Source organism: Danio rerio, chromosome 22 (assembly GCF_052040795.2).
Source record: "Danio rerio strain M-AB ecotype USA chromosome 22, GRCz13ab, whole genome shotgun sequence".
Taxonomy (NCBI): Eukaryota; Metazoa; Chordata; class Actinopteri; order Cypriniformes; family Danionidae; genus Danio; species Danio rerio.
In genome coordinates, this window is record NC_141042.1 from 27,026,040 (window position 1) to 27,048,725 (window position 22,686).

Here is a 22,686-nt window from a genome sequence, read left to right on the forward strand (position 1 = left end):
ATATTTTAAGTAACAGAACATTATGTAAAAAAAACTAAAGACTACAGGCTAAATTAAAGCGTTTAGTCAATGCTGAGCATCTGCGGTCACCGCGCGCGTGCAGTTTACAGCTTCTGTAAAGAGCAGACACACAGATCTCAATAAACACCATGTCAATGTATAAATGTTTCTATAAGTGTCGTTAATGGAATAATTATAACGATATGATCTAGTTTTTGGTTATATGCCAGCTTTGAGCTCTTTAAGCATGCGCTCTCTCTCTCGCCAGCGGGCAGGTGACATGCGAGGGCGACACACTTAGGCTACACTGGCAAGATGACAGGTGCGATTTGACTGTTGTTTCTTTTTTAAAATGCCTTTTATTTTAAAAATCTCTCAGTAATATAGGCTATCGGGAAGCATAATCTCCCTCAGAGATATTGGCGTTCAATAACGTGGTGCGCAGTAACCAAACACCGCCCTGTATGCTTACACACCGCTTACAGCTCTGGTGTGTTATAAATTACATGTTTAAATGACAGCGAGACATGCTACATTTAGTTTTCATTGTAAAATATACATTATAATCCTAATCCAGTACACAGTAAAATAATATTTTTGAATGCTCGTCTATTGGCGGTGTATATAGCCGTTAAGCTTAAATAGGCTGAGCATATTTTTATTAATATTAAAACACCGGCTCCGACAAACTAGATAAAAAATTGTTTTGTTTCTTATATTTCTTATATTTTTTATTAAACGAAAAACGCAATGAATTGTTTATTTTGGTATTCATTTTATTAGAATTAATATAGCCTAATTATTAGTCGACTTAACTTCTACATAATATCAGCTCTGATTGTGTTTATACAGATATCCCACAAATAAACTTTTTGGCTCAAAGATATTTATGCCTGTTAGTTTCAGTGCTGTATTTTCACAGATTTCGCAAAGGCTTCAGCTATTCTGTCAGCTGGTACCAGCCTTAGTCTTGCGACTTGACTTGTGTGGTGTCTGTATCAATGTCTGCATGACAGCTAGAGCAAGATGAGATCAAACCTCATAGATTCGATGTGTGGCCGCACGTCACAGTTATTTTACTGCAGTATTCGAATATTGGCTCATCTAAATTAACTTTTAATTTTATTAAAGGTCAAAATATTGACAGACAGACGAAGCAACGTTCGGTTTTTGAAGAGAGCGGCTTCAGTGATAAAAGACGCACGCAAACGCAGGATACACTCTAGAAGGGCTATTCAATATTGCTTTTTTAACATTCAACGCATAATAATCAAGTGCAAAAAGAAGAGCTGAACTTCTGAAAAGTGATTATACGGTTGTCGCGATGGTTGCTTGTTTCTCTGCAGTTGGCTTGTCAGTGCTAAATATTTTTGTTTTAATAAAAAATATATTATTATTAATTAATAAACAATGAGAGATGATGGTCGCGTGATTTTTAAAATAAGGGTATGCGTTGCGTATTTATGGCTATTGGTCTTATCTACCCGCGACCCACTCAAAGTTAAATATCAAGTAGCCGACTTTTTGATTACCTGACCTGTAGATCACACATCACAAAGCAGGACTCGTGAATATGAAAGAATCACACATAACAAGGTTTTATGAGTCCCCAATATGCAATTAGCTTGACTCCATAAGGTAACTTACACTGCACACACTTTGTGTAATGTGTGAAGTCGTGGACGCATGTCAGGATAACTAGTCTTTTAATTATCCGTGCTTAATCATCCTTAATGGATTTGCATGGTCATCAATAATGTGTGTACATTTTTGGCTTGGAATAGCCTTCTGTTAAAACATTTTTGTGTTCATCCTTGCTATAGGGAAAAAAATATATACATAAATAAATAAATAAATAAATAAATAAACTTAGGATTTAGCCTAAGGATTAGCCTGTGCTGTAGGTTTAAAACCGAAAGCGCTAATAATAAACTTTACTCCTATTTGAACGATTAAGTTATATATTAGGAAAAAAAATCGATCGCTGGAGCCACACATACAATAGGCCTATTTCAAGAATTCCCACTTAGATATGCTTGGCATTTATAGCAGGTTTGGCATGCTGTCCCGGGAGAGAACCCTGAGCTCGGAGATATTTGAGCCCAGGGCTCCCACCCGATCTAGAAGCATATCAGGGGATCCGAGATCAGGTAGGTGTCAATCGCTCCCCTTTTAACTCGGGACATAAAGCTAGAAAGTTTTTACTATATCGGGCTGCTGGATATAGTGATTAAGGAATGGAACGAAGAGTAGAGGGCTCCAGTTGGAGCAAAGTTTGAAACAGACTCCTGTGGGAGCCAGAGTGGGGGAGGGGGTTGGAGGGAGACAAGTGAAGGGGGGCCAAAAGGGGTGGGCGGGTTGGCTCATTAAGAGTCAAAAATATGCTCGAGGAACACTCCGAACGGAGATAAAGCAGGGAAGTGGCAGCGCTATATATAAATATATATATATATATATATATATATATATATATATATATATATATATATATATATATATGTCAGTATATTTATATATATATATATATATATATATATATATATATATATATATATATATATATATATATATATAATGAGTTTCAGTGGCCTGGGGGGGGTCTGGGAAAGGGGATTTGGATGGTGAAGACTCCTGTTAGAGGGTGACGGGATGAGTTAGGTGCTCGAGGAACACTCCGTGAGGAGATGACAGCGCTATTATAAATATATATTTATGTACGTGCATATATATATGATGAAGGTTGCTAAGGCCTAGGAGGGGCAGTGAGATGACTCCTGCGGGAGTCAATGCTCAGGGTAACACTTCTGCAGAAGTCAGAGTCTTAGGGGGGCAGGGTCCGGCAGGAGTCGGAAAATGGGAGGGGGCTGTGAAGACTGCGGAAACGGCCGGGGTGGCAGGGTGAGGGGGGCTTGGATGAACTCCAATTACCTACGTGGCTGGGGGAGAAAACTGTGTTACTCTGGCTAGAAGGAAGAAAAAGAAGAAGGTAAGGTGGCTGGGTCATGCCCTCGCCCTTGAGTGGATGTGGGTTGATGGCTGACGAGAGCCATCTGGGCTTCTTTGGGGGGCTAGTGGCTAGGACGTATGTCTTGAAGGCATCAGATGACCTCCTTCCTAGAATCTGGATTTGTTGCTGCCCTTTGTACTTCTGTGATGGCTGCTCATATTCTGAAACATAGTATAGAGGAATAAGAGAAAGTAATTCAACAACTCAACCTGGTGAGATTTATCTTACAGAATATTTACTAAACATTAAATGTAAGAAATTAATCCAATTAAACATTCGTATACAGAAAACATGTATACTAAAATCAAGCCGATTCGACAGGTTGTCACCTATAGAGCTGCAGACTAATGGTGTTGCAGTAAACAAGCGGCAAGCTGTCAAATCTTAGTAGAATTATACTGATTACGTAACTACCTAGTATCCTGACATTCACAGCTTGAATACAGTCAGACTTTAGCATACAATGATACCTTGTACAACAAAAAATTTTATTATCTTGTAAAGGAAACTAAGACTTTCTAATACTTAAAAGGCCCTCGAACTTCTCTATGTTGACTTATCAGCCCCCAACACCTTCTAATACTCCGCAAACGCCCTGTGTAAGAGTGACTGGGAGTGGGTCTGGGGGAAGCCTGTGAAGCAAAGAATTACTATAAAGCAGGGTTTTTCAAAGTCTAAGACAGTGGGCCTCCCTTTTGATACAACTTATCCATTGGCGCCCCCCTCCTCCCAAACACGCGCGCGCGCGCACACACACACACACACATATATATATATATATATATATATATATATATATATATATATATATATATATATATATATATATATATATATATATATATATATATATATACAGTATATATAAAGACACAGACAGATGTCAGACTGTTAACTCACTTTTATCACCATTTGTATGAAAGTGCAATTATTTACAGAGTAATAACAAGTATTTTAATATAACGTTTTTAAAACTAGGATGATGGTTTAATATGAATAGAACAGATTCAAGAACTGTCCATCCCAGTCAAAACAGTCGAAGTTTAGTGGGTCTCATGCTGTCATTAGCCAAAATATTTTTACAGACCACACATAAAGGTCGTGGTTCATCAGCTGGTCCTGTCCACGTAAGTCCTAAACTCAAATACTGATCATCATATCGTCGTCTTTTGGGTTTAAGCCCTGAACTTGAAGGCTTTTGTGGTGAGGGGGCGTGGCCGAGAGCTGTGGGAACGGAGTGAGGCCAGAGCGTAAGTGGATACACCTGCGGTGGTGCGCACCTGCCTCGGATCCCACGGAAGGAGGAACATAAAATCATAAAAGGATCATAAAAGGAGGAACGAGGGCAGAGGAAGCCGAGAGAGGACCGGACCTGGACATATTTTACTTTTGCTTTCAGTTTGACGGCAGTCTCCGTGAAGAGCTGCCGTCTGTTTGTTTTGGTTTAGACGGCAGCCTCCGTGAGGAGCTGCCATCACTGTTATTAATAAATCACTTTAAAACTGCTTCGGTTCTCCGCCTCCTTCTTCCTGGCAGCCAAAGGGCCGTGAACTTCATTACAGCTTTGAATCGGGGGGGTCTCAGAAACCGACCCATTGTATTAGCAGGCATATACCTGTATTGGCGGGCTTGACAAACAAAAGCGAATTCACAGCTATGGTCTTCTGGGTAAAAAAGGTTTTCTTATATCTGACGTATTATTTTTTTTGCTTTGTTTAAGTAAAATGTTTAAGTATAATAAAAAATACATATAATAATTAAACTTAATAATTATATTTTTATTATATTATATTTTTTTACGCGCCTCCCCTGACATGCTCTGGCGCCCCCCAGGGGAGGCGCGCCTCACACTTTGAAAACCCCTGCTATAAAGCATCTCTAAATCAGAATTGTTTTACTGGGCGGTTTGTGTCATCTATAAATGGAGAAGAGGGGTGGGGTGCAGAGGGAGAATAAGGCTCGGCGGAGCGACTCTGCTATAGCGGAAGTGTGAATGGTTGTCAGCATTGGAGCATTATGAGTGCTAGATATTGTGATATGAAGAGTAAGGGGGGGGGGGGGGTTGAATGTATAATAGAATGTCCTTGTGTAATTGATCTGTTTGCTTAATAAAGAAAGAGAGTTCTACATCCTGCAAAGTTAGATCAGCTATGCTTTGATGGGATGTGGGATGAAATTTGATGTTAGCTCGGAACTTCTCAAAACCAAGTCTAGTGTGAATATGACATCAAGGGTGTGGGCTGTATGGGTGGAAAAGTATCTTTGTGAAGAGTGTGAATGCATTAGGAATGGATGTAGAATGTGATGGGTTGAATAAGGGCAGTTTCAGGAGCCGGCAGTCGTGAACTCTAAAATGGAAAAACAAGAGAGAATTAGAAATTGAATCTTTGCAACATGGCACATGTACAGCAGACATAATTAAATGTATTATTATTATTATTATTATAGGCCCCATGAGATGATAGTGGAGTGGAGTTTAAACCCTTTACTGATATAGAAGTTGTTTAAAAGTGAATATATCTAACACTGTCAAAGTATGAAAGGCTACTCCATAGCCAGAAATGTCCTCCTCTTGTTTGTTGCAGTCAAGCAGGAAATTGTTTCTTTGCCATTTCACATCTTACTGCTATTATAAAACTGTCTATGACACTCGAGAGTCACTATTGGCATGTTACAAAAGAGATAAAAGCTTGATGTGTAGGATCAGTGCACTTTTCCATGGATGTATATCAGCGTATGAATGTGTTGTGGACAAATGTTTATGGATTAAATAGCCTGGTCATTTGCATTCAAACTACTTCAGCTGTCAGAATGTTATAGACCTGTAGACCAGCAGGAGGCTGAGAGGTGAGTTCTTCGTTTACGCACTGTTCTCGCCAGACATCCTTTTAAATCATGCACGTTACCGAAAGTGGACCGCTAACGTTAGGTGATCAGTGAGTTTGGCTTCCTTGGGGTGGCTTGGATCGCCGGCGTTTTAAGTTTAGTCAGAGTTGTGGCTTGTGTAGAGTGGGGCAATTGAATTAGAGGTTGGAAGAGCTGATGTGCCAGCGTCTTGCGGGATTCGGTCTCGATTGCTGGCGGGGCAGCTGCTGAAGTTTTGAGGAGAGCGAGGTTCTGGCTGGGGGAGTTGTTGTTTGTTGTTCTTCCATGTCAGAAGGTTAAATGATGCTGAAGCGTAGGTTAAATGCTGGAGCGTTTGTAGCGGGTAGCATTCTTCCAAAAAGAAGATTTTAGGAGCAATAAGGAGAAAGTGATCCATTTATATTAAGCTAGGATCATTCTGATTGGATTATTACTGATTACGGATGAGTGGCCAGCAGTGCACAATCATATCACGTGCTCCTCTCGAAATTAAACTTCACTTATTTGATCGGATTTTTTGTAAATAAAAATGTGCTACTTCACTGACCAGGGGGCTGTTCCAGAAAGCAGGTTATGTGACATAGCCGGGTAAGTTTGAGAGTAAGTAGGTGGATAACCACAGCTTTGGTTCCAAAATCTGAGGTAACTTCTGGGTATGTTAAGTAGCCATAGCAATTTGCTCTCTGAAGATAACCTGCTCCGGAGTAGGTTATGTTCAGAGAGTAAGTTGCTATGTTCCAGAGTGTGTCTGTTTCAGAGAGTTTACTGAGCATCGCGTGCTCTTTTGATGAGAATATTTATGGATGTGGACGCACAGATACAAGTTTTTTCATTGTGAGAGGGTTATAAGTGCATAGTTTTTTTCATTACCAAATTTATAACGTTAATGTATTTAACAAACCTTTTTGAAATCTGCGTATCATTACACAGTTGATTCAGAGCACGGCAATAGTGTATGGACAGTACGTTGTTAATGAACAATGGAGCGCACAATGGAGCGAGTTCGAATCTCACTTACAGATCTTGTGTTTTTTCTCTCCTTCTGCACCCCTCACATTTTTCTGTATAATATTATAAGAAGTGGCAGCTTTGTCTTTTGTAGGAAAATATATCTATAATTTAAGATGTAGGACGTCGTTTATATATATACATTCACGCACACACACCTACATTTTTTAATAGAATTTTTTTTTCAGGGTTTCCAAATGCTATTGTGTGCATTAATTGCAGCCGGTTTTAAAGCTCCATCAGTCACTAAAGGACACTGATAATATGAAATTTGTCCATAGTATAAATGTGCAGGTACAACTTAATTTTCTGTCCTCAATCTTTTGGTGTTTCAACTATTAAACTTATTATTGCTTCCACTTACCAGCTCATATGTGATGACCCCACCTCATCACTTTATGTTAAGGCTAAATGGCTGATTTTCAGGAAGTAATGATTCAAGTGTATAATACAAATATAGTAAAAAAAAAAACTATAAAGCAAATGTTGCTTTACACGATGTTTATTTTTATTATGTTTTATTATACAATAGAATCATTACTGGGCACTACATAGGACAAAAGATACCCTTTTCTGCCTTATACGATGACTGGTATCCAGCCATTTCCTCCCTGGTCTTGGCTGGTCAGGGTGGGAGATGACCAGCCAAAACCAGCTATGTCCAGCTTAAACCAGGCTGGTCTTAGCTGGTCATTTTCCAGCCTGACCAGCTGAGACCAGGCTAGAAATGACTAAAACCCCTCTAAAACCAGCCTGGTCGACCAGTTAAAACCAGCCAACCAGCCTAGGCTGGTTTAAGCTGGATTTTTCAGCAGGGCAGTTGAATACAGTAAAAAAAAGTTTAAATATTTATCTTTGAGTGAACAATCCTTTGCCAAAGAAATCAATAATCAGCTGGTTTTGCTTCCATTTTTATTTTAAGGTGAAGTGTGTTTCTTAGTCCTCTCTATGCTCCAAATTCATCCTAACTTGTCTTGTTTTTGCTACTGAAGAGGTCCTTTGTGCTGTTTTAAAGGTTAAATCATCAATATTGGTCAGTGTAAGTGTGTTTAATCTGTATTTTTGTAAAAAATAAATATATTTTTTTACTGTTTTCAATATTTAGTTTTGATTTCAGAAAATTAATTTTAAAACATTCATTCTTAAAGAAAATTGATTATTGTAGTCATGTGTAGTGTAGTCAATCTACTTAATATAGTTCATAAAAATTAAAGCTCAAGTTTTGTTCATTCAGTCAAATATTTTTGTGTAAATAAATAAAGGCTACAACTGCTTCACTAAATTAAGTCAAAGCTGTAGGCCTAGCACAAGTATTAGCCTGTGCTGTAAGTTTAAAACAGAAAGCAGAGATAATAATCTATACTCTTAATTAAATGTTTAAATTATATTTTTGGATGAAAATCAATCGCTAAAGTCATAATGATAAAATAGGCCCATTTCATTTCTAGTGTCCTGAGACTCACTCAACATAATGATACTCTCAGCAGCAATAACACCAGTAAATGAGTGCATGATTGTGAAATTGGAAGTAAAATGATCGTGTGATGTGAGAGGTTTTCTCTGTATAGGCAAAACGCTTACAGTTTAATTGATCTGTGAGTTATCCAGCATAAACAAAAGATTATTATTTAAATATAGAGTATTTGGATGCTGATCACCCTCTGGGAAATCTGTCAAAATGATGGACAGCCTCCAGCTTTTTACATCTCTGCTGAAAAGATGTATTTAAAAAAATAAATAAATGTGCGAGAGACACACTTCAGGTAAATCACATCTGCTCTTCAAGTAAATAGTTTAATTAATTATGAATCAAGTGTTTGAGGGGGAAAAATGGTAATTGGACGTGTGCAAATAATCATATTTATGTAAGAGAAGCAGCACAAATGAAACAAACAAACAAGACTATTTGGGATGAATTTAGAGCTCGGTGTGCCGAGTGACCCCAAAAACCTAAATTTAATATTATTTAATACATAAAAACATACAAAGCACAATAAACAAGAGTATTTGGAGAGGCGACTGGAGACGTTATAGTCATCAATACAAAGTCATTGTCCAATATTTTGATAACAGAAGCAGCACAAATGAGTCTTTCACTGTCCCACACTAGCACAAATGAAGCAAACTGTAATTTTAGGCTAAATTTAGAGCAGTTGGTGGAGCTAAAAACATTCACAAAGACTAAGATTATTTTAACATCTGAAAAACTAAAGCAGCACAGATAGATTTCCCCCCTATTGATTCAAACTATTTTGCTGCTCAGAGTTGGGTTTGGGCTCCTCCTGTTGTCCTCTGTGGAACTGCAGTCGGTGTGGTGCACAGGTGTCGCTCATTACCACTCACACCAGCGGCCTATAAATAAGAATCAGTAAAGATACAAGCATCCTTGAGGACAACAGCAGAATCATGGTCGCTCTCTGTTTATTGCTCACCTGTGAGTTTCTGATTGAGTTGAGAGAGCCTTGAACATTAATGTGTAGCTTTGGTGATGTGTTAAATTTCTCACTGGATTGTATTTTTTACAGATAATAATGTGAATCTGTGTGAGATTAGCAGTGCACGTGTGTTCATCAGTTTTCTTGTTTTTCAGTGGTGTTTCTGAACTCCATCCTGCTGATATCTGCAGATGATTACTGTAAGAGGTCTATTGGTAAGAGTTTCTCATTTCCAAAATTATTTGTAAATTCATTTTTATAATGTGTAATTCTAAAAAATATTAAACATTTAGGTTTCATAGTATGTATGTTGTTTGTAATGGTCATTAGCTCGAGTGGCCTAGGTCTACCAGTTTAAGTTCCTATTAAGGCATTAAAGTGAAACCCTTATTTTGCAGACATAGCAACTGCGTGTGAGCACTCTGTCCTTGATCTGTCCTGTCCAGGTAAAGTGTTGAAGTGACACAATCCATTAAACTTGATTGTTCTATAATGCTGCAGCTTTAATAGTCACATGCCCCACTATTTGCTTCTGTCTCCATGTAGATCATACTAGGATCAAGATCCTTGCAGCAAACTATGGACGTACAGAAAGAAGAATCTGCAGCTACAGACGTCCATATGGGCAGCTCCGAGACACCCACTGCTATTCACCAAACTCTGTCCTCATTGTGGCAAGAAGGTATAATGTTTACAAATGTATGACTACACTAAATGGAATCAAGGCCAGTTAATCAAATGGGTTTCATGACTTGTCCTTTCTGTGCTGTAGCTGTAACTGGAGAAAGCGCTGCTCTATACCAGCCACCAACAGTGTGTTCTCTGATCCTTGTGTCGGCACATACAAGTACCTGAGAGTCAAATACTGCTGCAGGCGTAAGTTATTGTTCAGAGCGATGAAGCTGCACAAGTGATTTCAATAATTGATGTGCTTGTTTCTGTCTTGCAGGTCGTAGGGGCTGATCTTGTGGATTTGGATCTGTCAACATCTCAACATTGGCTGGACCAAAAACAAACCTTTGAGGCTTCACAAAGATTAATGATGGGTTTTATTTCAATAATTCCCAAAAACATGTTTCAGTGTAAACATGACTACATTGACATTACTGTAGGTTATAATGGCTTCCATAAGGATTTCTTTTTCCTAGCTAATCCTGCTGTCCTTATGTATTGTGTTGGGAGTTTACATTTCAATAAACGCCCTTCAGAACGTAACTGTCAGTTTTTTTGTAATTATTTTTTTTTTCTTCCCCTCTTTGCCCTACCTTACTGGTAGTTTCCTGACTGAATTTAAAGATTAATTTGTAAAACCGTTTGAATGAAGTGGTTAAGCAGAGCAGTTTGCTTTTACTGTAGCTTGTCAGTGGCTAGCTAAATTGTATTGACAGAATATCTGATAACACAAAATAAATTAACAATCTACTGGCTAAAGTGATTTCTTAACTATAATTAGGTGCTAGATAAAGTTGGTAATATGTTACCACATTAGAAACAAACCAAATCTATTGGCTAAAGTGTTTGAAACCCTAAGTTTGTGTTTAAACATAATACATTTTGGATCAAGGTCGAGTACATTGACAAACTTCATTTTAGGATTAGGAATGCTTGCGTAAATCAACTTTCAGTCGTATTGTTCAAAGGTTAGATGTGTTTCTGTAACCATCATGCTCCAAATAGTATTTTTGTTGTTGGTAAAATTGTGCTGCTTCGCTTGTTTTTAAGCAGATTTGTGGGGGGTTTTTGTGTGTGAATTGAGCTTTTTTTGCAATATTTTTTTTTTTTTAAATCTCATAGTAGAAACCCAATCCTATTAAACAAATTTATGTCAGAAAATTGTTAGTTAAACATTTTTAAGGTAAACTTGTTTTTAGTTTTCTGAAGCCGCACATACAATAGGCCTATTTTATTTCTAGTGTCCGGAGATTCACACAAACCAATGAAGTTGGTGTGCACTGGCATGGCTCAGTACCAGTCACATCAGTGGCCTATAAATATGAATCCGAAATCTCAAGTAAATACTCTAGAATTATTATTATTTGAACATTTTGAACTGACACTATCGGAAAGCTGTTAAGTCGTTTGTGAATTGCTAGTAAGATCAAACAGAACAACTAGAACAAACAGAATCTAGGCCAGTTAATCAAATGGGTTTCATGACTTGTCCTCTTAATGGTGTAGTTATAACAGGAAAAAGTGCTGCTCTGTACCAGCCACCAACACCAAATTCTCTGATCCTTGTGCCGGCACATACAAATACCTGAGTGTCAAATACTGCTGCAGGCGTAAGTTATTGTACAGGGCAATCAAGCTGCTCAAGTGATTTCAATATTTAATGTGTCTTTTTTTGTTTCTCCTGCAAGTCGTAGGAGCTGATCCTGTGGATTTACACAATTTTTTTAAACATCTCCACATTGGCTGGACAAAAACCATTTATGAGGACTGATCATGGGTTGTATTAAAACTAATTCCCACAAAAGCAGTTTGTAGAAGCAAACTGGCAAATCATTTTTTTTTTCTTTCTGTTTTTAAAAAACATTTGCTAATCTAACCCCAGGAGAATTCCTGAGCTATGCAACACCTCATGTGAAGTCTTTAAACATCTTTTACAAATGCTGCACCTTACAATAATACCAGTAAATGAGTGAAATTGAGAAATTGGAAGTAAAGTGATTGTGCTGTGATGTGAGAGGTTTACTCTGTTTCGGCAAAACACAGTTTAATTGATCTGTGAGTTATCCAGCATAAACAAAAGATTATTATTTAAATAAAGACTATTTAGGAGACGATCACCCTTTATTAAATCTGTGAAAATGATGGACAGCCTTCAGCTTTTTACATCTCTGCTGAAAAGATGTATTAAAGATAAATAAATGAATGTTTATTCATAAATATTAATTATTCATAATTTTGACAGGATCACGTGATTATGATTGAACACGACTGGTTCTGCATTAGCTACGTATAATCCACCAATCAGGCCAGTCCTAACCCACTATAAAGAGCCAGGGTTTCTCACTACAGCCATATTCGATTTGAAGAACACACTGCTCCATAGCAACTCCAACAGCATCTCAACCTTCCACTTCAAACTGCCTCACACAATGCAACCTCTGTGTCTTCAACCCAATTCTCCAACTACATCACAGTCAAAATTTGATCACCGTCCACGAATTATGCTTAAACGCTAGATGCCGGTAATCCAAGCTGAACTCTCACCGCTCATAATGTACATAACACGTTTTAAAGGGAAGCCTTACAAACTTCAACAAACATTGAACATTTTTCTTTTGATAGACGAATCTAGCTTGAATAGAATGACTCGCCTCTCAAGCAAGGGTCTAGGCAGTCCAATTCTTAAAACCTTGGTCCACAACTTATTCATTTGTAGATAAACATCAATGTTAATCATATAAACTACTTGCTGTAATGCGTTCAATAGAGCAGCGTCTCCAGTCATAACACTAGTGATTTTGTCAACAAAATGGCCGCCGGCCTTTTTTTTGCACCTTTGATTGACACTCTTTTGCAGGCACGTGCACACATCGCGGGAGTTCACACAACTCTCTGATCCACTGAGTTATACTCCCTCATTGTGTCACTCCAGCTGAACTCCCATCTACTTCCATCATAACATTTCTGTAAGAGCACACGTAATAACACATTTCAGGTAAATCACATCCGCTCTTCAAGTTAGTAGTTTAATTAATTAAGCATCAAGCGTTTAAGGGGGAAAATCGAACATATGCAACTGAACATGTTTATGCAACAGAAGCAGCACAAATGAAACAAACAAACAAACAAACAAGACTATTTGGGATGAATTTGGAGTTCTGTGTGCTGAGAGACCCCAAAAACCTAAATTAAAATTATTTAATACATAAAAACATACAAAGTGTCAAAAGGCGTCTGTTCTCCTCGTCTCATGGCTTCAAACGCCCCCACGTGTTCATTGTGTGTCAGAATTGTCTTCTGAGGCGCAAGTACATTTATTAAATAAAGAAAATATTGACACAGCTTGTCCTACCACAGTAAATTCTGTTTTTTACTGTTGATATTTGGCGCCCGCTTAATCAGGAAATGAAGATTTTGTTCTCTTTGACTCGTTGGATGGAAACGCTGCTTTATTCGCACATATCTTTTATGCGATATTTCAGTTTTGCACGTAAATTTAATTAATATTTTTGGATGGAAACATAGCTATTGCATATATTTCAATCACACAAAGAACAAAGTCATGTATGAGAATGGCTTGTCCTTTTTAAATAAATAATTAGCTTAAATTCACTGACCTTCGACAGAGAAATGTACTGCTACTAGATTAATGGGATTATTACTCGTTCTAAAAACTATTGTTTAGTTCTGCTTACATTGTAAAAGTCATATGAACCTCTATTACATGATCAATAATAGAGGCAGACACACAAGTGCACTTTTACATCTATTAAAACTGATCAACGTGTATAAAAGTGGGAACGTGCAAAAAAATGTATAAACGTCACACAACATTGCTTGTTTTATTAAACTTAAATATTTAAATACTTTAAATATAAAATTATGCATTAACTTGAGCAGCTGTTTTGCCACGCTACTGTCTCTGTTTCACTGATGCAGTGGTGTTGCTTTTTTAAATATATGGTCATATTTGCTATAACTTTGCATGAGCACATCAAGTTCAGCTGGAGAAAGAAATCCTGAACTCTTTCATTTTTCAGATGTAGCCATGGTCACTCATAATATCTGCACTCCATTGATAATGTCTTTTTTAAAGTTGCGGTGTGCTCGCTTAACTCTGAGTGTGTCTACTCAAAGTTGATTGACCTAACTCAGATCAGCTGTTCTGAAACCCGAAAACTAAGAGTTTTTAATCTCTCTGTAAATCAAAAAAGTTTAAACTCTGAGTTGGTTGAACCTCTTTACTGAAACAGGCCCCCGCTAATGTTTAGAGTTGGGTTTGAGCTGTTGTCCTCTGTGAGACTGCAGACCGGTGAGGCACACAGGTGTCGCTCATTACCACCCACACCAGCGGCCTATAATTATAAATATGAATCATTAAAGACCACGTGCACCATTGAGGACGACAGCAGAATCATGTTCTCTCAGTTTATTGGTTATCTTTGAGTTTTCTTCTTGAGAGCAGTGAACATTAATGTGTAACTTTGATGATATGTGAAGGTTCTTAGTGGATTATATCTTGTGCAGCTAATAATGTGAATCTGTTCATCAGTTTTCTTGTTTTTCAGTGGTGTTTCTGAACGCCAGCCTGCTGATATCTGCAGATGATCACTGTGAGAGGTCTGCTGGTACGTTTTTCATCACTTCCCAAATGATTTGTTGATTAGTGATATAATGTGAAATATTTATTTATTTTTATAATTTTTTTCTTGGTTTGACAGAAATGTGGTGATTTATTCACTTGAGTGACTGAAATCTACAAGTTTAAAGGTTCACGAGTTTTCTTTTTTTTTTACACCTCTAGTTTGAAAAAAGTCAGGAAAATGGGAGTATACAGCTCTGTTTAGGGGGAGTGTCAGAGGAGGGAAAGAGGGAAGGTGCATAAAAATTTGCATAAAAATGGAAGGGTCGGTTTAGGCGAGCGCTGATTTTCACAGAGGCAAAACAACACACAGGGCTCTATTTTGACAGTCCATTCGCAAAACGCAGGGCGCAAACGCTTTCAGGGCATGTCAGAATGCATTTTTGCTAATTTAAGGACGAAAAAAAACGCTTTGCGCCGTGGCGCATGATCTAAAAGGGTTGAGTTTATTTTCTTAATGAGTTATCGGTGTGTTTTGAGAATAAACCAATCAGAGTCTCATCTTCCATTCCCTTTAAGAGCCTTGCGTCGCGCCATAACCGCATTTGCTATTTACATGACGTAAAGTAAGTGTAAGTGGAAAAAACTGAGCATTTCACAAGCAAACAGTTTTTTTTTTTCTTTTAACAGAAAACAGTTAAACAGAGCATCTACTGCGCAAGAATGAGAGATAAACGATCTACTTTCACTTTCGCTCTCGTGGATAGGTAAACCTTGTATGCACAGACATCAATTAGCCTATAAATAATTAATTTAATTTGTTAAGCGCAAATATTTGTTTCAAAACTATTTCTAACTTCAGTTCTAATTTCCAGCAAACGAATAAATGAACAATGATTACGAAGTGTGCTCAAAAACCTGAGTTATATCCCCAAACACATGCTGTGCCCCATATGGTCTAAAACCTGCAGGTGGGCAAATCTAAGCTTGTTTTTAATAAAACAAATATAAATATGGATATATTAAATAATACTGCTTATAATAAAAACAATATACAAAAGCAAATTGTTATGAATGAACTGAAAAAGCCTCCTGAGAAGAAGGCATAAAAGCAGTGTTTTTTTATATTTATGTAGGCTAGAAAATAATGTTTTGTAATATTTTAATCCTTTATATTTATATCCTATATTCTTATTATATATATATATATATATATATATATATATATATATATATATATATATATATATATATATATATATATATATACATATACACACACACACTTAATATTAATTCTTTTCATATGTGAAGATATTTGTGTATTGCTCTACATCTTGTGTTTAGGCTATTAAGCAGTGTGTAAGCGAAGCGCAACTGCGCTGGAGTTTAGACCGGGTTTGTTTTGGTCTAATGAAAAATCTATTATAGTTTCTCAAAATAGCAACGCGCCAGCAGTGCGCCTCAGAATGCCTTCCTTTTTAGACCATAACGCACGCCTATGGGCACACATATGAGAGGAAATACATTTGCTATTTAAACAACTTGGTGCAAAACAGAAAAATTACACTTGCGCCAAACTGAAACTAGCAAATAACATTTGCGCCGCATTGCGCCGGGTATATGATAGGGCCCACAGACTCGAGAGAGAAAGACAGTGACCGTTTACATGGATATCAGTAATTGAATTATTTGACAAATTATTTAACTGTAGTTTGGCTCTTTCATTCAGAATTTTCATTCATGACCCTCATGAGAAACGAGAATTTGATTCAAGGAATTGCTGGAAGTGTTTATTTTTAATGCAATTTTTGATACCGCACGGAGAATGAGAGAAAAAAAGAGACTCCACATTTCGTAAACTTAGATGCACTTGGTAGATTCAGAAAGCAGTGTGTGTTATTCCTGTCACAAAATGCATCAAAAATGCTACACGACGGAAATAGTTTGATTGTGGCACTAACATGTTTACACTCGGAGTGCAGCATTTACAGCAGATTCTTCAGTCTATAACGTACTGTAAACTTTAGTAACTTAGAAATCATTAAACTAAGGTCTGTCTTTAAACACTGAAAGAGTACTGATGACAATACAAACCAGCTTTTTATATATATATATATATATATATATATATATATATATATATATATATATATATATATATATATATATATATATATATATATATATATATATATATATATATATATAATATTATTATTATTATTTTTTTTTTTATAAGTAATAGAATATAATAGTAATAGATCATAACCGGTTATTATGTACTGATGTCATTTATCACATATGCGCTATGTCGCCGTAACTTACTGTGATGGGTGGCAGGTGGGCAGATGGAGGATGACCCCCAATAGAATAGAAATTACACCAATTTACCTGACTACGTCACTTTGGGAATACATGCACCACCTATAAAGGCACGCACAAGTTTGCTCCACCAGTTAGAAGTCAGAGACATCGGCACAGTACAAAAATAATTTCTTTATTGACAAGTCTTAAGTAAAAAACACTGCATATTGCAACATTGACACAGTAGCTGTACAATCATAAATTGTGCCCAAGGGCTGGAGCTCACCAGCCAGGGAAGGTGGCCAGACTGCACTTCTTGTAAGTGAAAACACAGCACTCCACTGTTTAAAGTGCACACGCACACAAACAAGCACACACAGTGACACTGCACGCTGTGAGAAAAATCCTAATCACCTAAAAAATGATCCTTCCATCCTGGGAGCTATGGCCCTGTCACAAGACGGCAAGTAACCAATTCGGACAAATGCCCTGCAATCAGAACAAAATTACAAGAGAAATTATAAACTTGCACGCAAAAGAAAATTTGAAGAATTTACATAAAAAAAAGACAAAAGTCAATCAAATCCCTTCTTAATAAAAACGAAAACAAGCATAAAGTTTAATCTTAAGCCAATTGAATTACAAAAAAAAGAAAATAAACCAAAAATCAATAGACTAAACAAAATTTAAGTATGAAAATACAGAGCCCCACTAGACATTCACAAAAGGCATAACATTTTATGAAAAACCAGATCTCATAAATCAATAAAAATAACAAGAAAACAAGCTGGATAAATAATCAAAATAACGGAAATAAACCAAGCAAATAAATAAATAAATAAATCCTGCCAAAAGGAATAAACAAAAATGGAGAATTTTACCTAATAAAAATGTATACAATCAAAACGAACCAAACAGGAGAAATGGGACAGTAACACAAGCAATAGTAAATAAACAAACCAACAACAATAAAGTTGGCTAAATAAACAATTCTTATGTAAACCAAAATAACCTAAACACAAAATAAAACCTGACAGAAGCTCACTTTACAGAATACGACCCAGTCTATAAACAAAGAAATTAAATCGTTATGGTATAAAGTTTAAAATCTCCTATCAGACAATTTACAACTACATGCAAACATCCACCTCTCACCAAAGGGGATCGAGGTTAAATCAAAAGGCAGTCATCACATAGTCAGTTTCAGTCAAACAGCCGGCACCGCAAAACAAACCCAGCGGCGCACCTGCGTCTGGTTCTCGCAGCTGAGAAAAGGAAGTGGGCATACAGCCTTCCTAGATGGATTGCATAAACCACAACATTGAACTACTGTACTTACACAATGCTTTCTTACCTTTTCCCGTCTTTACACTCACTTTAGCCTTGGCTATAACAGCAAAACACTTTAAGCAAAGTAATATCCAACCAGATTAGTCTTTCACGTGCCCTCGGCAGATCTTGGAAGCCCATCAAGTGACCCATTCCAGATAGCAAATGTTTTTCCCTTTTTATAGCCCAAATGCCGTTTGGTAATAGGGCAGAAACAAAGACCCACGAATCAATGACGCAACTTAACCAATAAGTCTCCAACTACTTAAAAACACAGAAACTGCACAATTTCCCTGCGTGTGTGTTTGCTGGACAGTCTTTCACTCACACTTATAGCAGAAGGCCTTATTTCACTGTGATTGAGAAAATTAAAGTAAACTCTTTCTCTCTCTTTCTCTCTTACTGTGGCCCATTTGACCTGCTGGTGTGACTTTTCCTCTCCTCTCGGCTGTTACAGCGATACTTCTGGATACAGACACGAGCACGTGTCTGCAGAGTTTTCTCCACCGTGTCTATCATGAATAAGCTGATCGCCGCTGCCGTTTATCAGTGTCACTCATCTGTGAAGAGCGCCAGTGAGTAAGAGCCAATCGCAGCCCATTCTGTTGAGCGCGTGACCAATCAAAGGGGTGTATGAACTTGGTAGACAAGGCTTAGAAAGCGAGCAGGATATTTATATTTGTTTATTTGCTATAGATGCTCGTGTTGTTTAAAGGTACAGTTTGAATATCTGACTGTTTGTATTAAAGGACAAAATTGTAAAACAAATAATATGTAAATCTATTTATACATTTTAATACAAGAATTGCAGTGAAAACATTTATGGAAAGCATCGTCAATGCAGCAAGATATAGAATTGAACCAAATCGATGGCATGATAATCCTAACCGAACTGAACCGAACCGAATCGTGAGACCAGTCTAGGTTTACACCTCTACATTTGGTGGCACCCCTCAAAAATGAATGTGAAAAATGCAGAAAATCGAACCATCTGAATTCATTTTTATGACGGACGCAAGTTGCAAAGGCTGCAATTGTATAAAATGTGAGGTCGTATTTAGTTTTTATATATATATATATATATATATATATATATATATATATATATATATATATATATATATATATATATATATATATATATATATATATATATATATATATATATATATATATTATACACACACACACACACACACATAAGCTAGTCAAAATATAGGCTACAGTTAAAGCTTTCCTTTAGTTTTTGTGAAATACAAGCAGCCACGCACACACAAACGTGTTTAAATATATTTATGTTGTTAATAAATAAATAACAATAAACTGGGGCCCAAACTGCAATGGACAAGCTTTGGGGGGGCCCAGCTTGCCAAAGGTTCAGAACCCTTGATTTAGCAAATCCTGGATCTTGTAATGCTAACTTATCTCTGACTAATGTGCTTCTTCTACCAAGTTTCTTAATTCAGATTAGAATGTCTGGATGAATTGATCTGAAATTGTTGCATGTGGATCATCTATCGATTCTTTATATATTTTTATTTGATGCTTCGATAACAAACATACAAAAATAGAATCTACACCGAAAAATGACAGTGATTGCAACTTAACAGCATGTTAAATGATAATATAAATGCATATAAAACAGTGAAAAAATAAAATAATAATCAAACAAATGCAGCATTTACAGAGAAGACTTATATAAACTTATAACTATATTTATAAATATATACTTATAAATATTTTCTAAATTTATTATTTCAAGAATCTCTGTTTTCTTGTTTTTAACCCATCATTTTAACCCAAGTCCAAAAGTATTCATTTCAATTAAAAATGTGAAAAAAGGGTGCAAAGTTGAGAATGGGCCACAGGTGTCGCTTATTACCACTTAAACCACTGACCTATAAATAGAAATCAGTCAAGCATAGAATTACTTTTTGAGTAAGTCAGCAGAATCATGTTCTTTCACAGTTTCTTTCTTACCTGTAAGTTTATTTAATTGAAAAAGGATAGAGCAGTGAACATCAGTTTTTAGCTGTATTATTGTTAAGTTTTTATCTGGATTAAATGTTGTGCTGTTGAAAATGTGCATCTGTGTGAGATTAGCAGTGCACAGGTGTCTTAATCAAATCTCTCATTTGTGTTATTCAGTAATGCTTTTGAACTGCAGCCTGCTGATATCTGCAGATGAATGCAACATGCCTGCTAGTAAGTCCTTCTATGATCCCATATTAATTCATGATGTAAAATGAAGTACATAATCTTTAATTTAACTCTGAAGTGATGCATTATTATTATTATTATTATTATTATTATTATTACTACTACTAGTTTGCTCAAACTGATTTGCTAAAGTCTAAATATGCATGTTGTATATGTTCCTGATATTGCCATTTCATGCATTGCACATCCACTGATATAAATGGGCAAAGAGCACCCATGTGCTGTCAAGACACTGAGAGAAACTCAAGTGCTCCGAATTCTCAAGAGTAGATGAATGAACGTTTATTTGCACCAAACTTATTCAGAGCTTTAATTCAGTCGCTGGCCAGTGCAATCTCCCCGTTTAAAAGTGACAATGTCTTTTAAAGCTGGACTCTTTCATTTCAGCAACAGTAATTAGGTGTGGCGGGTCTGAACTGAAGCTGGGCTGTCCTGGTAAGTGCTTGAATGCCAATCTATTAAAGTTTTGTTGAATGTATAATGCTGCCATTTTAATCATGTCACTTATTAAAAAATTGCTGCACTCCTTCTCTTCATAGAAAAATATAACATTAAGATAACTGATGCAAAGTATGGACGAACTAATAAAAGGGTCTGCAGCGTTTGTGACAAATGTTCGGTCCAAAACATCAACTGCCATTTACCCCAAACACTGGCCATAGTGTCTGAAAGGTGAAACTTGAGCAAACTGGATGGGAACCTTATTCATAAATTGTTAATGTTTCAGTAACTATAATGTGACATTTTGTTAGCTGATTTTTGTATCGACTGTTAAACCAAATTGTTTGCAATTTTAAGTGTTAGTTTGACACACACCATGATCTGTATAGAAATTAATTTATGGTAGTTAAAAATGGGTAAATTTGAGCTTGTGTGTGTGTGTGTGTGTGTGTGTGTGTGTGTGTGTGTGTGTGTGTGTGTGTGTGTGTGTGTTAGATGTAATGAGAAGAGGAGATGCTCCATACGAGTGGACTACAGCACGTTCCCTGATCCATGTCCTGACACGTACAAGTACCTGGTAGTCAAATTTTGCTGCATCCAAAGGTACTGTATCGTTGGAAGCAGTGCAGTTGCATACTTTTTATTTTACTAATCGGCTATGTCTAAATTGGTGGTCTCAAATCCTGGAGGGCTGTTCCTTTGCATAGTTTAGGTTCAACCAACTCACACCTGCTTAGCCGTTTTTAGTAGTCTTGAACACCTTGATTGATTGGATCAGTTGTGTTTGATTAGGGTTGGAGCAAAAGTTTGCTGAGCTGCGTCCCTCCAGGAATCAAGTTTGAGACTTACAGTATGGTCTAAATTTAATGGTTTCTCTTCTCTTGCAGCTCAGAGGACCCATTGATTTGAATTCCTAAGCTTAATTTTTGTCAGCATCTCCTCCACATTGGCTGCACTAAAAACAAGTCTTTAAGACTGTACTTGCAAAGATTACTCATGGGCCTTGTGTGTGTGTGTGTGTGTGTGTGTGTGTGAGAGAGAGAGAGAGAGACTGAGACTTTCAATAAATCCTTTTAAAATGCAAACATTCTGTTCTTGAGAGAAGTTGATGCCCATTTGTTTACCCACAGTACTGTTCAAAAATTGTTTTTCTTTTGTATAGATGGCCTTTGAGGCATTTTTTTGCTTTTCATAAGATGACTTAAGGCTTTGGGGGCTTAAGCCTTTAATCTTTTGGAACATGTTGCATTTATTTATAAATAAATAGGTTATAATTTTATCTAAGTACTAAAAATTACCACATCACATGCATTTCATTTAACACCGCTTTTGTGTCGGGTATTAGTCAGCTGTTCAGCAGTACCCATTTCCACCAGCAGGTGGGAGTGGGACTTATCACAAGGCAGGTTTACTACAGTCATTCAATATTTTGAAAAGCTGAAGCTGATGGGGAAAATAGTACAACTGATAAACGAAACCAAGTACAGATTAAGCTTAATATTTGTTTTCGCAGTATAAAATTGTGTGCAGTTTTGGTCAATGGCTGTAATAAAAAAAAATATGTCTTATTAATATAAATGAAAGGAAACGTTACTTTTTAAAGACTTTTTTTTGAGAGCTAAAGTGGTAACGTGTCTTTTTTTTTTCTCTCTCTCTCTCTCTCTCTATTTTGCTACGAATGTTTGTTGCTGATAGAGCATCTGCTTTTGAGATTTTCTAGATGTGGTAATCTATTTTATTTTTCAATTCTTATTTTCATTCGTTCAACTACACAGGGGTGTCCAAACTCAGTCTGGGAGGGCCGGTGACCAGCTGAGATT

General features: G+C 36.7%; 2 protein-coding genes across 4 annotated transcripts; both read left to right on the plus strand.

Moving 5' to 3' along the window:
- Window positions 1–9,262: 9,262 nt before the first annotated feature.
- Window positions 9,263–10,531, plus strand: si:ch211-250e5.16. The gene is given in 6 exon segments (NM_001100404.2): window positions 9,263–9,314; window positions 9,471–9,530; window positions 9,714–9,761; window positions 9,862–9,997; window positions 10,088–10,191; window positions 10,265–10,531. Coding segments are annotated over 6 exon segments (390 nt in total). The 5' UTR covers window positions 9,263–9,286; the 3' UTR covers window positions 10,279–10,531.
- A 3,848-nt stretch (window positions 10,532–14,379) lies between these two features.
- On the plus strand, window positions 14,380–21,951 carry LOC100535847 (L-rhamnose-binding lectin CSL3). Of its 3 annotated transcripts, XM_087304483.1 has the most exons (8): window positions 14,380–14,615; window positions 14,709–14,757; window positions 18,663–18,780; window positions 20,354–20,410; window positions 20,813–20,860; window positions 20,965–21,097; window positions 21,362–21,469; window positions 21,754–21,951. In XM_087304483.1, the coding sequence occupies exons 3-8, from the start codon at window positions 18,723–18,725 to the stop codon at window positions 21,773–21,775; spliced, it is 426 nt and encodes a 141-aa protein (XP_087160609.1). In that variant the 5' UTR covers window positions 14,380–14,615; window positions 14,709–14,757; window positions 18,663–18,722; the 3' UTR covers window positions 21,776–21,951. The 3 variants fall into 3 exon arrangements, 2 of the variants coding, with proteins under 2 accessions (XP_087160609.1, XP_087160608.1); XM_087304482.1 differs by lacking the exon at window positions 14,709–14,757; XR_015522087.1 differs by lacking the exons at window positions 14,380–14,615; window positions 14,709–14,757; window positions 18,663–18,780 and adding an exon at window positions 20,135–20,187.
- The last annotated feature ends 735 nt before the right edge of the window (window positions 21,952–22,686 follow it).